This window comes from Triturus cristatus, chromosome 6, assembly GCF_964204655.1.
Source record: "Triturus cristatus chromosome 6, aTriCri1.1, whole genome shotgun sequence".
Classification (NCBI taxonomy): domain Eukaryota; kingdom Metazoa; phylum Chordata; class Amphibia; order Caudata; family Salamandridae; genus Triturus; species Triturus cristatus.
The window spans coordinates 1429459798-1429475270 of record NC_140589.1 but is presented as its reverse complement, the minus strand read 5'-3'; the positions used below and the strand labels follow the sequence as shown (position 1 = coordinate 1429475270).

The 15473-nt window shown below is 43.9% G+C and overlaps 1 protein-coding gene across 1 annotated transcript in view; it reads right to left on the bottom strand.

Annotated features, from left to right (window-relative positions):
* The window catches only part of PPP1R14C (protein phosphatase 1 regulatory inhibitor subunit 14C), a 261496-nt gene that overhangs the window by 45059 nt on the left and 200964 nt on the right, over nucleotides 1-15473 (bottom strand). The window contains exon 3 of the mRNA XM_085612482.1: nucleotides 11446-11478. Within this exon, the coding sequence (XP_085468608.1) occupies nucleotides 11446-11478 (33 nt within the window). The remainder of the gene's footprint in view (nucleotides 1-11445; nucleotides 11479-15473) is intronic.

The window sequence follows — 15473 nt, the reverse complement described above, 5'->3', positions numbered from 1 at the left end:
GTAATTCTGTTCAGCCGTTCGGGCTGTAGGTCGTTCTAAAGGTCCTATGGAAAAATGCATGGGAAAAACGCGTTTTGGGACCCCCCTTTTATCTCAGCCCCCGCTTGACGGATCCCCCCGAGACTTTCAGGGTAGGAGCGGAGCGTAGCGCCCCACCTATTTTGAGAAATTCGCGAGGATTCGTCGACCGGCGCCAAAGTTATTCAAAATAGAATGTTGAGGTTTTCCTATGGAAACGTGGTCCTAACTATAACTACCTACTGGCGACCGCCAGTAGGTAATATATATATATATATATATATATATATATATATATATACACACACACACTTACACACATATATATATACATATATATACATATACATACATACCCACCATAATAAATGCACATAACCAACATAATATGTTCATATAACCAACATGATATATGCAACACACCACCATCGGGAACCAATTTAATCACTATCATAAGTTCTCACAACCACAATGAGACAACCACACAACTACTATTGTACTTCAGCAGAAGCAAAATCATATCAACAAAACCACCATCTTACACCAACACAGACAAAACCATACATCCACACAACCAACATCCTAGGCCAAAAAGCCCATTATACACCAGCAGATGCACCATCACACACCAGCATATCACCATCATTCACCTACGCATCCACCATCATACTCCTACACATCCACCCAGTGGTGGCTGCTAACAAATAAAACTGGTGGGTGAATACTTGACCCACTGACAGGTACTGATAAAAACCAGCAATGCCCTTAGGCTCAAAGCCAAAGCTGTCAATTGTGGTCCATTTTAAACAGTGTTTATAATGAGCCATGATTAAGAGCTCTGGAGTTGAGGCTGAAGGCGCTGCAAGTATCTCACAGTGCCTATCAGTGAGTTAAATTATCTTTAAGTACAAGATAAAAGGTTTACTTACCCACTGCCTTGATGCGCCTCTCCGTGTCTGCAGTCTGTGCTTCCAGCACAGGCTCCCAGAGTCTCAGCCAACTCCCCTCTACCAATCCAGATTTCATGGCAAGACCGGAGGCTAGCATTATGCATAAATACTTTTATTGCACTACTGCTTGCAGCACTTCAAAGCAAAACATCTCAAAACCCAAAAACTCTAGAACTTAGAACATCCAACAATATATATTCCAATACACAGCAGCCATCTTCCTCTTTTGTTCGCTGCTCCTTGCAGATAAGTATGCTGTGTATGAGCGGAGTGACAGTTGGTGAATATGAGAGAGAGGAGATCGTTTAAATGAAGTATAAAGTGAAGGAAATGTTTTATATTTTATGTATTTACTAGATTACATAGGTGTGTACTTGTGGATTTGAGATTTGTTTTTGTGTCTGATTGACGACCCAATTTATGGGTTTGGTAATAAGGGTTTAGAAGGAAAGACGTTTTATTTGTAGGCATATCAAAAAAAAACAAAAAAAAAAAAAAAAAAAGATCGAGTAGTTGCAGAGAAAGGTAAGAAAAAATGTTTTACCGGTAGTTTTAGATTTAAGCTGGTTCTCGAGCGCGGAATTCGCAGGCGCGTGAGGTGGAAGGAGCGAGGCTCCGGTAAGGAAGGGAAGCAGAGTGGCCGCGTTTGCGTCATCACGCATAGAGCGTGGGGACGCAGAGCGGCCATCTTAGGGGAAGACTAGAGCGGAAAGTGCATTAAAATAGCGCTAGCGAGCGAGGAGTGGAGTTGAAGATAGCGCTCGCGCTGTCAGTCGGCGGTTGAGAATCTTTGAGATAGGAGCAAGGTAGTTTGTGCAGGAGGCATTTATAAGGAGAAAATTTAGTAAAAAAAAAAAAAAAAAGAAAGAATGAAGAATATTTGAAATGGATCCAGAGGTGGTTGAAAAAAATGTGTCAGATGAAGTGGATATAAGAAGGATGGTACAGGAGGAGATTAAGAGCTCAATGAAGGGTGTTTTAAGGGATGTTTTGAAAAGGAAGAGAAGAGCAGAGGAAAATTCAGAGGAGGAATTTTGGAGCATGGAGGATGAAGAAAAAGGTGAAAAGAGAAAAGGGAAAAAGAAATTAAGGAAGGTAAAAAATGTAGAAGTGGGCATTAGATTGTTAAAAAAAGGAGAAGGTGAGCCAAGCGCCACAAAAGGTGAAGGTGTCCACCGCGGCACAAATGAGGGTGTCCATAGCGGCACAAAAGATATTAATTTAACATTTGATGAGAGCTCGGACAGAGATAGTGAGGAAGAGGGGGACGAGTTTGTCCTGGATGATTACATTGATGATGGTTGGGACATGGATAGAGACAAGTTGGAGAAGGAGAGGAAAGAGAAAGGTTTGGTGAAGGATCCTCAGGGGGAGGATATGTTTAGTCCCGATCTTATAAGACATCCGAGAAGCGCAGATTGGTGGCCGTTGCCACACGTTGCAGAGTTCATAAAGTTTTGGATAAGGAGACCCATGGAGAAAGAAACAAGAGCAGTGCTGAAGGCGGAGTGCTCTCGCCCAGTGATTGAGGGGAAGTGCTGTTTAACACCGGAATTGGATCCAGACTTAATTAGTTTTTTGTTTAAGATGGGTAGGGACCCACGAAAGGGGATTGAAAAGGCATTAAAACAGTGCCAGGACAGGCTACTAGATATTTTGGGGCCTGTGGCAAGGATAGTTGACATGGCGGAAGAAGCCAAGATGAATAAAGTGAATGTGGATGTTGACCTTTTAAGAGGATGGTCGCAGAGAGCGATTTGTATGTTGGGTAATGCCAACGCGGCCATATCATCTGAAAGGCGAAAATCAATTCTAATGAGGATTAGTCCTAAACTAGGGGATTTCGCAAAGAAAGAACCTACTGAGGATCCAAAAGGGTATCTGTTTGGAGAGAGTATGGTGAAGGGAGTTGGAAAATATGTAAATACCTTCACGAGTTTGGATAAAGCACAGTCTTCCCTTAGAAGAGTCTTTGGGAGAGGTGTTTTTGAGAGGGCTGGGGGAAGAGCCCGTTTCCCTGGCCGAGCAACATTTAGGGCGCAATACCAAACAAGTGGAAGAGGCGCATTCAGGGGATTTCAGTCCGCAACGGGATTTTATCCCCAGAGAGGGAGATCAGCTGGCAGAGGCCGGCAGCCAAGAGGAAGAGCGCAGTTTGCTCAAGGAACGAATGGTAAGTATGAGGACCTTTACTGGTTTTTCCCCAGAAAGGGTAGGGGGAAGGTTGAAATTTTACGAGGAAAGTTGGAGAAAAATAACAGGAGACAGATGGGTTTTAGATACTGTAAAGGGTTTTTCAGTGGAGCTAGTGGATTTACCAGTTCAGAGGAAGGAGCCAAATCAGCTGGTATTCAAAAAAGAATTTCAAAAAATAGTAGATACAGAGGTATTAGAAATGTTGAAGAAAGGCGCAATAGAAAAGATTGCAGAGGATCGGAAGGGTTTTGTGAGTACAATTTTTTTGGTGGAAAAGAAAGGAAAGGGATGGAGACCAGTAATAAATTTGAGAGATTTAAACCATTATGTGGTTTACAGGCATTTCAAGATGGAAGGTATCCATCTGTTGAGGGATATTTTGCAGGAAAAAGACTGGATGGTGAAGCTGGTTTTGAAGGATGCGTATTTTACAATTCCGATAGAGGAAAAAAGTCGGAAGTTTTTGCAATTCAGATGGATGGATCAGTTATTCCAATTTACTTCCCTTCCATTTGGTCTGGCGTCGGCTCCATGGTGTTTCACCAAGGTGCTGAAGCCAGTGGCGAAGTTTCTGAGGGAGAGAGGAGTGCGTATGATAATGTATCTAGACGATTTTCTAATAATGTCGCAGAGGCAGGATCAAGTGAAGGAACAGTTGGTTTTGACAGTGGATCTTTTGGTAGGTTTAGGATTCATAGTGAACAGAGAGAAATCTGTTATGGAACCAAAACAAAGAGTGGAGTTTTTAGGTTTCGAGGTGGATACTGTGGAGAAGTCCTTGAGTTTACCTTTAAGGAAGGTGAAGAAAATAAAGTCAGAGGTGAAAGGTTTATTAAGAAAGGAGAGAGTGACTTTGAGATCTTTGGCAAGGGTGATTGGATTGTTTTCTTCCTCAATACAGGCTGTTTTTCCTGGGCCTCTTCATTACAGAGCTTTGCAAAGATTGAAAGCAGATGCTCTAAGGAAAGGTTTATGGTATGGAGATCTGGTTGTAATTTCGAAAGAGGCACGGGAGGAATTGGTTTGGTGGTTGAAAAATCTGGAAGCATGGAATGGTCGTGCAATTTTTGGAATTTGTCCGGATTATGTGTTAGAGACGGATGCAAGCCTTTATGGTTGGGGAGCGTGTCTAGAAGGACAGGAGACAGGTGGGAGATGGTCCAAGGAGGAGAGTGCAGTACACATAAATGGATTGGAGATGAAGGCAGGCCTATATGGGTTGAAGAGTTTTGGAAAAAGGTTAAGGAATTTCAATGTTTTGTTGAAGATGGACAATGTGTCAGCGGTGAGGTACATAAATCGTTTAGGTGGAAGCAGGTCGAGGAATCTTTCAGAGTTGGCGAAAGAGATTTGGGATTATTGTTTGGAAGAAAAAATAGGTTTGCAGGCGGAGTATTTTCCAGGTCAGTGCAATTTGGTAGCGGATTGGAATTCAAGGTATTTAAGGGATTACAGCGATTGGAAGTTGAATGTAGGGATTTTCAAGAGGATAGATCGGATGTGGGGTCCCTTGGAAGTGGATCTGTTTGCTTCGAGACTGACGTTTCAGCTAGATCGTTATTTCAGTTGGAGACCGGATCCTTTAGCGGAGGAGGTGGATGCATTTCAGCAGGATTAGAGTGTGATACGGGGTTATGCGTTTCCACCATTTGCATTGATTCAAAGAGTGCTGTTGATGGTCAGAAGTCAGAAGTGTCAGGTGGTGTTGGTGACGCCTTTTTGGGCGTCTCAAGCTTGGTTCCCAGGTCTGTTGGAGTTAGCCATGGAGAAGCCTTTGTTGATACCAGATTTAGAAGACGTCCTTCTAGGAGAGGGAGGAGCCTTTCATCCTTTAGTTCAAGAGGGGGCTTTGAGCCTTCTTGTTTGGAAGATTTCAGGGGAGGAGAGCAGTTCAAAGATCTTTCGGACCAGGCTCAGGAATTGCTCAGAGAATCTTGGGCACCAGGCACAAGAAAGAGATACTTGTCAGCATGGAAGAAGTGGTTTTGTTGGTGCATGGAAAGGGGTTTGGATCCCGTGGAAGCATCTGCCATAGAGTTGGCAAATTTTTTGTCAGATTTGTATGAGAAAGGTTTGGGATATAGGACTATTAATTGTTATAGATCTGCTGTTGCAACGGGGCATAGTTTGGTTGGAGGTTGTTCAATAGGCAGGGAGCCGTTGATTTGTAGGGTTTTGAAAGGAATAAAGTTGAGACCTCCTAAACCTAGGTATAATGGATTATGGGATGTAAGCAAGATTCTAAAGCTATTTGAGGGGTGGCCAGGTAATAAGTTTCTGAGTTTGAAGCAGTTGTCTGGCAAATTGGCGAGTCTTTTATGTCTGATTTCATTTAGAAGAGTATCCGATGTGAGGGCTTTAGACATTAGTGGACGTTGTTTTTCGCCAGATGGAGTAATTTTTAACATAACAAAAAGGACAAAATGTATGTCAAGGTCAGTTTTTTATCCAAAATTTGATGAGCATCCAAAATTATGTGTGGTAAGGTGCTTAAAAGAGTATGAGGGTAGAATGAGTGAATTCAGGATGCATGGCGATGATCAACTTTTGATTTCTTTTGTTCGTCCTTTTAAGCCGGTTACTTCAGCCTCTATTGCGAGGTGGGTGAGGTTTTGTATGTCTGAAGCTGGTGTGGATTTGAAGGAGTTTGGGGCACATTCTGTGAGAGGTGCAATGGCGAGTAAGGTTTTTTTGTCTGGTGGACGTTTAGAAGAGATTTTGCGTGCTGCAGATTGGTCAAGTGCGGATGTTTTTGCAAAGTTTTATTTAAAACCAATGAGTCATGTTTCGTCTGTGGTGTTATCACAGCTTTGAACATGCATAATGCTAGCCTCCGGTCTTGTCATGAAATGTAGATTCTCCTAGTATGTGAAGAGAGAATCTGGATTTCATTAAAGACGCGGAGGCTAGCATTATCCCTCCCTCCCTCCCTGTTTAAGGAGGTTTGGGGGAGTATGGAGATTTGTATTGGTTATTGTAACATGTTTTGGTTTGGTTTTTTAGTTTTAAAATTTTTGGTTTGGTTTTGTTTCAGAGTTTCAATAGAAGAGGAGTTCTGCAACAGGAATCTGTTTTGGATTTTACTTCAGGAGCAGCTTGAAAAGAGGAAGATGGCTGCTGTGTATTGGAATATATATTGTTGGATGTTCTAAGTTCTAGAGTTTTTGGGTTTTGAGATGTTTTGCTTTGAAGTGCTGCAAGGAGTAGTGCAATAAAAGTATTTATGCATAATGCTAGCCTCCGCGTCTTTAATGAAATCCAGATTCTCTCTTCACATACTAGGAGAATCTACATTCTCCTCTCATGCTGCTTAGGCAGCATGGGAGAAGCTCCAGGATTGGCTGGAACATGTTTGATCAATGCTCCCTCAGGCACTGGGGGCCTGGGCCTGCCCTATACCCATCTGTCTAAGACAACTCGGGTTGGAGAAGTTTAAAGCGCACATTCCATTTTGGCCGCTGCAAGACAGCCGGTCAAAGTGATATGAGCACTTTGAACTCAAGTGCACACCACTCGTTCCTGCTGCCAATCAGCAACAATAGTCCCAACCTTAGACTCGGTTGCCAGCATGAAAAATAAAATGATAATACATTTGTTTTAGTACCATTTTATTTTTCATGTTTGCTGCAGTCGCAGCAGAGGGGTCATGCTCGTCCACCCTAAAGAAGGTACCACTGCTGCACCCACCACCACAAGCCCACAAAGCCAAAAAATACTTCAAGACCTCCCAAAGACATACATCCACTCAACTTCCTGTTCTGCTCCTACATCAGGCAAATGTACTATTTCTGGCTGCGGCTGCTGCCCACTTCGCCCTCTTTCCTAAAACGATTGTTTACTACTTTGCGAAAGGGACAAATCCAATTCAACATCACTACTCGTTGGCATCGACATGATACTGTTATACCCAAAATCATATGTATGAACAACTAATGTCATATGCTGACAGACCCACCATGTTCAAAAGCACCCACCATTATAGGTCAACACACTAACATTCATACATCCACCCAGACAACAAAGCTGATATGTCAATTTTCGGAAATTGCCCTTTCTAGGGAGTTTTCCCTCGACTATTTGCTTTCCTCCTTCCCAGTTTTCCATTGCTCTGGATGCTACCCTTAGCACTTGGACGCGTTTGGCACTGCTGTGCAGTGTCAAAGCGCTGGGCTTATCATGTACATGCTGTGGAGCGGTGTACATATGATTGACTGATTCGACTTAGCTTCAAGTCCCATGTCATGAGGTAAGACCTATACTAGAGGCATGTATCTCGAATGTGACTCAGATTGCCTGCTACTCTGACTGTGCCAGCCACAGAAGTATCTCATCAATTGTGCTACAAGTTTGCCCTGGTAGGGCCTGTGTGCACGGTTTACTGTTACTCGAATTGGCATTTAAAAAGCTGTGTGCCAAGGCTCTGCATGTCCCCTGATATATCAGAGTTCTCCCTGGTGACAGGGTTTGGGTTGGGAAGAGCGTTGAGCAGGTGTGTGTATGTTACCTGCAAGAGTAGTGAATGACAACGGAAGGTGTGTTCTGTACGATGGGGCCTGCTTCTTGCATTGGATTAGCATGAAGGGATGTATGAAAAGGCTGTCTAGCATTATTTCCTACGGGCAGAATAGTGACAGTATGATTTTTGGTATCAAGGAGTTTGTAATGGCAAAACATATGAATGAGATGCAAAAAAGGACAAACGTACTTTCAAGGAACACAATGTTTATAAAAGTGATCAAGAGATCAAACTGGTAGGTCCTTATGATGAGTATCCGTTCTTTGTGTTCTTCTAAATGCACACACGCAACCAATCCATTTCGCCTTAACAAAAAGGCTTCAAAAGGGCAGGTCGATACAATTTTACACACCAAGTCATAAACGCGATGTCGTATTGGACAATGAATCCTCAGATGTTCAAATATCATAGAAGGTAGTGACAACACCTTCAAATAATCCACTTCCCAATCTTAGTGTAGGCGATCACTTGTACACAATCACGAGTTCGTCATCCACGTCATGATCGGCATCAAGTCCCATTCAACTGTGCGTAGATTGATTCAACGTTCGAAACGTTGGTGTGTACAGTTGTGTAGACATGTCCTGAGGAAGCCTTTTTGTTAAGGTGTAATGTGTCCACTTTGAAGTGCACAATTAAAGAACAGATACGCATCATAAGGACCTACTAGTCTGATTTCTTCATTACTTCCACAAATTGTGTTCCTTGAAAGTACTTTTGTGCTTTGTTGTCTCTCATTCATATGTTTAACATATATAATGTGTGACCAAAGGCAAGCTGGTCATTGGAGGTGGGCAACTGGTGTCTTAACAAGAGGGAAAACTTCAGGAGGTGCAGTACCGGTTTTCCAAGCTTCCATCACTTGTTCAAAGGTTCGTAATGCCGAATCGTCTCCAGCATTGGGAGTGGGTTCGACATTACGGTGATGGAAATGTCATTTTGTGAAAGTGGGCATTTCAATGTGCATGGCTCTGTTTTCCTGGAGGCCTCTCTCATAATTCACAACTGGGTGCTAGGGGGATAGCCACATCTGTGCATTCCTGATAGAGGGCCATAAAGCACAGGTTCACAGGAAACTGCGGACCTCTGACTCTGAAGGGTCTTTCTGGGATGGTTATGTGAGGGTGGAATTGGTACCTGCATTCTAAGGGGCAGGGTCTGGGCCCCACTAGAGATTGTGATCAAACCTACTGGGTAGGATGGCAAAAAGGACAATATTTATAGAGGGCCTGTGCATTTCAAAGGTGGAATTTTGAATTGATTGTATCTTCAAAGGCCATGGTAGGTATAACTACTGGGGCTTCGGCTTCCGAAAGTGGAGGCACTTTTGGATTTCGACCCATACTACACTTGTTGGATACTTGGACATTTGCACGAGGAATCATTAGGGCAGGAGGGACTGCAACTGGACTATCCCCAAACTTGTGATGCCTTGGAGCTGTCGTGCTCCAAGAAGGGGACTAGCACTTGGTGGATTTTACCTGGACGTTGCTGGCCTGCAGCTAGTGGCAAATGTCGTGGTCGGGGTCTCAAAGTACTCTCTGAGGGCCGATGAGCTAGCCTCCTGTCCACGATATCCCAGGGACAGAAAAGATATCACAGTCACCATGGATCGGAAAGGTGCAGCAGAGACAGGTGGAAGCGATCGTGCTTGTGACAAGGACCGCACCGACATACATTATCATCTCGCTGTGCAAGAGTAGTGTGTGCGCAAAGATCAGCAGCCATCTCAGGGCCCAAGACATGAGGAGTTTGAGATGTGCGGGGAAAGCTTGCAGAGTCCGAGGGACCTGTGCTTGCAACCAAGGAGACCTGTGCTCGCTTGTGCTTCAAAGCATGTGATGTCAGAAGGGTTTTGGGGGAAACTGAGCCAGGAGCTGAGACTGTCTTCGGCCTCCAGTTCAGGAGGGCAAAAGTGCCCGACATCGCAGACTGAGGTCGTGAGCTCCCTCTCCCTGGACACATGCCACAAGGTACTTTGTTTTGGAAAACATTGTGACAAGACCAGAGGGGTTTTGAGAGCCTTGTGGGCATCCACAGCTGACTGCCGGGGGTCTACGGCAGGCCACGCCTTCACTTGAGGAAAAACATTTTATCCAGATGGGGAGCGCACCAGCTTCCTGAGTCACAAACTTTTGTCTACACGTGGTATAGTGATCCCACCCTCGCGTAGGTGGTATTGGGCGCCTGGAGGTCTAATTCAGATGGATGAAACAAAGTAACTGTTTCTCTCCGCGTTAGGGAATTCCTAGTCAACGAGGCGCCAGCAGGGGCAACGTGTATTGTTGGCTGCAAAATTTGAAAGATTGAGGGGCTGGGTCACGAGGCATAGTCAGAGACTAGAGACTTTCTGACCCTTCTGAAATGGGAAAGTCTTATGATTGCATATAACTGTAGAGAGTATATACAATGTGTATCACATTCGGATTTCAGTGTGTGTAATACAAAGACAAGTGGTTTTATACATAAGGTATGGAGTCTTTGTGGTAAACGCACTGTGTTGTGAGGGGGTGAGTTGTGGATTAGCCTGACTACTCTGTGCCTAGCTACCAGAGGGTGAGCACAGGTTATCGGACAAGTGTACTGTACTCATTCTATTTGGAACAGTGGATTCTGACTAGCTTCGATGCTTCTTAGCCATCCTGAAACCGCTGGGTCTAACACCAACGCACTTACAATCATATGCCAACACCATTGAACGAAAACGTTCACGCACCCTCACATAAAACACAAATGCAACCACTACCGTACTCTGATAACAGTCTGAGCCTATCATTTTATTATTTTTCTGGTACTTCTTATTGTGAAATTCTCATAAAGATAACAAAAAAAATGAAACACTGCATCGCACATTTAGTCAATAACCCCTTTGCTCATAACAGTACCTACAAGCAAGGTACAATTTGTTGTTTGCATTCCATAAACCAGTCTCTTACAACCAAACACAGCCCTAACCCAACAGTGGATAACGTTTCCAAAGCGAGAGTCCCTGAAAACAGAAATATTTTAAGTTATGGTGGGCATCCACCTTCATCAAATGTTGGCGATTTAAATTACCCACTGGGGAAGTTCTTCTCGTGGAAACACGTCAATTTACTAGACTAAATTCAGGCAGAAGTCAGGACATATATGTCATAAACCAAAAATGAAAGAAAGTTTTAAATATTTCAATATATTGCTTCCTGGAAATCCATAACTCTCTCTTCCCTCCCCCGCCCCCACAACCCGTAAGTACGTTCAAATTCGCAGATATAAAAATGCACATTGGTTTCACAGTTGAATGAATTCTGCCTAAGGACGAAGGTCCCTAAACCGCATTGGTAGCATCTTAAATGATTGTGTTTTGAAACAAATTTGTGTGAAAACACATCTGATTCTTACGAGTTAGAAGAGTCTTGCCACACAACAGTCCACAGCGAATTAAAATGTGAAAACTGAAGTTACATTATCTAACTCCAGTACACGAATTGTGCATTCACATTTTCCAGTTCAGTTTTATTTTAAATTCTTTTAAATCGTACTTTTCCACAGCATGTTTTATATTCCATTCAATCTTCTCTCCCTGTGTGCTTCCCTTTCCTCTGTCTCCATTGTTTTAGTTCTCTCTATATATCTATATATAAAATCTTTTTGCCTTATTAGTATATTGTTCTTGAATGAAAAGTCTTGACTGAGCCAAAAATGCTAATGGTATGTATAAAGTTATCTATATATCGTTCGAATGACAGACACATACATATAGAAGCACATAAAAAAATAACTTACCTCTGTCGGTTTGTAGCAGTCTACCAGAGATTCCTAAAATGTAAATATGAAAATGTTACCCTCACAGCAAGAGAAAATAATGCTGTCAATGTTACACAGAACACAGCGCAAATCAAGAAAACATTAGCAGTAACGGTGGCACCAGAAACAGGCAGTCCTGGAAATCACTGTCCCGAGGGCACTTAATTACGGCTCATCACTGCTGAAATGGCCTAATTTCCTGTTCCTGGAAAGCTGTTCACATTAGAAACGTATCTTTAATTTACGGAAGTTGATCATTTCGGATTGACAGCGGCTGAGTAAAATCGAGGCGGATTTTACGGCAGGATGAGTTAGGCGCCGCCACTTAAAGCTTCTGACACAAACCAAGACCCCGTCTGATCTACGATCTCTGCTTCTATGAGCGCAGCTTTAAATGCACGCGCGCGGAGACACACTCAGAAGACGTTGCTTGTTTGACATATAGAGAGGACTTATTAAACAGTCCCGGCTGCTCCCGGGAAGCAGTAATGGGACACAGGGGAAGGTAAGGGGGTGGACAGCGAGGGGGTGGGGGTAGCGCAGGGCTTATCGTGGGCCGGGTCCTGCAGGTGCTCAGCACAGACAGGTGCCGATACGGGTCTCTATCGGGCTCTCCATTTTTGCCCTCATCCCCAAGGTTTATTAAAAAAAAATCTTAACTCTGCAGCAGTGCCACCCTTCACTGCCTTTCATGTAACTTCAAAGAGGTTTGTTTTAGTTCGTTCAGTCTCATCATTTTAGCACTGCAGCATTTTCAATGTAATATACAATGAAGCCATAGTTGTTGCTTATTCATCTTATGCACCTAATAACCATTGACAAAGCCAATAGTCCTAGGCTTGTTGTAGGTGTAATGTTACTTGTTGTATTATAAATCTGGATGCAATGACAGTGTGCATCCCGACTGTTATTTTGCTGCTTCTATCATAAGCACAGGTTTTCAGCTTACGTGTTTTTACACCACGCCCTCAATTACATATGCCACGTCCCTTCGAAAAAAAAAAACAGTTTTTCCATCCCACGTAAAGCCCTGGGTCAAGGGTTACAAAAAAGGAATACTAAAAGATCACTTAGCTTCCAGCCAGCTGAGTTTTGTTCGAATAGGAAGAACCCAGGCTCCCCTAAGCCAATTACAACGCTGCGGTGCAGCATTAGGATTGGTCTGAGTATCATGGTTCGGCGCTCAGATGGGGGAATGGGAGCCTGGGCATGGGTGGAGAACATACAAAGTGTGCATGAATGTTTGGCTGTCCCGGGAGGGCCAGCCAAACATTCATGCGCACCTCGAAGGGTGCCACCACTGCTCCCCCCTGCGCTGCCTTGCCCCATCCCACAAAACTGCCTCAGCGAGGAAAAATAAAATGATAATCGCATTGAGTTATTAACATTTTATTTTTACTTTTTTGCCGTGCTGAAAGGCAGTGGGGCGACCCTGTTAATAAACCGTATTCAACAGCATAAATTGTACCATCCTTTTGGCTTTTCTGGATGTTGATATTAGAGCAATTTCCATGGGCGTAGCTTGGTTGGAAATCGGGGAGGGGTTTCAGTGTTTCCAACAATCACACTGGCATACAGAGCCAACCTTTGCTAAGATAGCTGCGTGGGCGCAGATAAATGTGGTGCCCTTGCTGCTGGTAGTGAATGAAATGAGGCAGCAGGGGGTCCCTATTGTGTTCACTTGTCAGTATCTGGATGAGCATGGACTAGCCCCTGAACACAAACATCCCCGGACCTCCCCCAGCTCACCGAAATCCCCTATAGCTTAGCTGCCTTACGCAGATGATGGTTTTGTTGTTGTGGGTCAGAGGGTGTGGGGAGGGCAAGGAACCCCCTTCCTAAAGGGGTGTTAAAAACATTGCCTGCGATATGATAATGAAGGACTAAAACCACTTTAAACTGGAAAATCAGACCGAAATGAAAGGACAAGGCTGGAGCAAGATGAGAACGGAGCTGTTGTTGGCATTACCTTAATGCAAAAACCTCCATGCGCCCATCAGAATATTGGAGCCCTGGGCCTGACCCAGCTCGCCCATGCAAAAGGCTGGCCCTGCTGGCACGTAATGTCAAAACGCAGTGTGTGACAAGCAGGGCAGATGAGAGGGGATAAAGAGGCAGTGGAAAGGGAGATGAATGCGTAGTGGCAGGGGTACTAAGTGAGGGAAAACACATTTTGTAAAATAACTAACAATTAGAGACTTTCAAATCAGAGTGCGTTTTTGTGTTTTAGGCTGTGTTTATGTAAAAGAAATCAGTGTGAAATCCTACACAGTCCACACCATACCCGACTGAAAGCACCTCTAATAACTATTTTTAAGAAATTGCATTTATTAGGATTGTGTAACACCCCAAACACCCCAGAGAAGCTACGCCCCTGCCAATTTCAGGGGAAGAGAGGTGGTGTACCACAAAATGACACCACGCTTGCGTAATGTGGCGATGAGTCCCAGAGAGTCTAATATCTCACAGATACTCCGAAGCCTTCGACTGAATGAGGGCCTCCCCGAAAGGAGAGTGGGGCCATCCGCTGCTGGGGGTCTGCCTTATGCCCCTGGTCAAGAACTAAGACCAAGTGACTTATTTAATCACCAATCACTGTTCACATCATGACTTGGGTAGCATGTGGTAAATACACTTAAGGCCTCCGTAATGAGTTCCTCGGAAGTTGTATTCCTGATGAATACCACTCTATGTAACTAAGAATAGTAAGGGGTGTCTGGACCCAAAATTACAGAGTCTGGATACACCACACTCAAAACCGCAATCCGTAAACTAAGAGTGGAGAGTGACAGGGGCTGCGTCACAGACAGCTCTCCTCCGCCTGCTCCTGCACCATGGGGAGCAGACAATGCCTCAGGCCTCTTGTCCAACAACCAGGTCATATGTAGGTATGAACCACAATCTCAGATTAATGTTAAATTCCATTTGATACCTGTTGATAGTAATTGTGGATTAAAGTGGTTAGCCCCCACTTCATGGACTTTCAATTGAGATCCCAGTTAACACACAGCGAGATCTTGGCCAGAATCAGTAATACGGCCCAGGTATCACCACAGGTAGTTGTCAATGAACTTGGAATGGGACTCTAACTGTGACACTTTTCAAAATTACTGGATATTATTTATGAAACAGGTTGATATAGTTTTCGCAGGTATGGTAAGGTACAACTGTTGAGGAAAACCTGTTCCGCCCAATGGTCCGAACAGCTATCTTTTAGCAGGCTAGATTTGAAAATCCGAAGAAGCGGAGACAACTCAAGTCTAAACCAGACATCTATGCCGGACGCTTCAGAGGTGTGAATGTACAATGTATTTGTGCGATTGTATTCCTAAAGTAGAGGGTTTCATGAGGTGATACTGCAGCTCAGTGTCAATAGTACATTGAAACATGGGCCGGTGATTAGATTAGGCCTCCCGTAGGAAGAGGTGCGGCGCAGCGGCCATGGCGGCCGACTCCGGAGCACGGGGGTCATGGTTCGATCCCCAGCACCAGGTTAGCCCAGAACCATTGGACTCTGGGCAAAAGCTCGCTTAATCTTCCCGACGACCCCCCAGCACCGAGACACCCTTAGTGGTAATTGTTCGTGCTTTACAAATGCCGGTATTATTATTATTATTATTTGGATGTTACATCCTTCGCTTCCTTGGCGGAGTTGGGGTTTCTTCCGGTGCTCGTAGAATGGAAGGTTTAGAGCAGATACCAATGGTCTAGTAAAGTCTGGATTTCCATGCAAATGTCACAAGTACAGTCACGTTATGAACATCTACAAACAAAAGGTTAGTGCGCAATGGGCACTTTTGTTTGAAATCTACATGACTAACATAGCTGCATTTTAAGAATATATGTTTTTTCAAAAGGGCAAGCTTCTGATAACTCAAACAAGATTTGATATTTGGTTGCACGTTTCACTTTTTTAGCAAGCTACTTGCATTTTATGATTTTGAGAATATTTCATGGAAATGCAGGTCTACGACCTCTTTACTTGAAATGGATATTGGATTAGCACA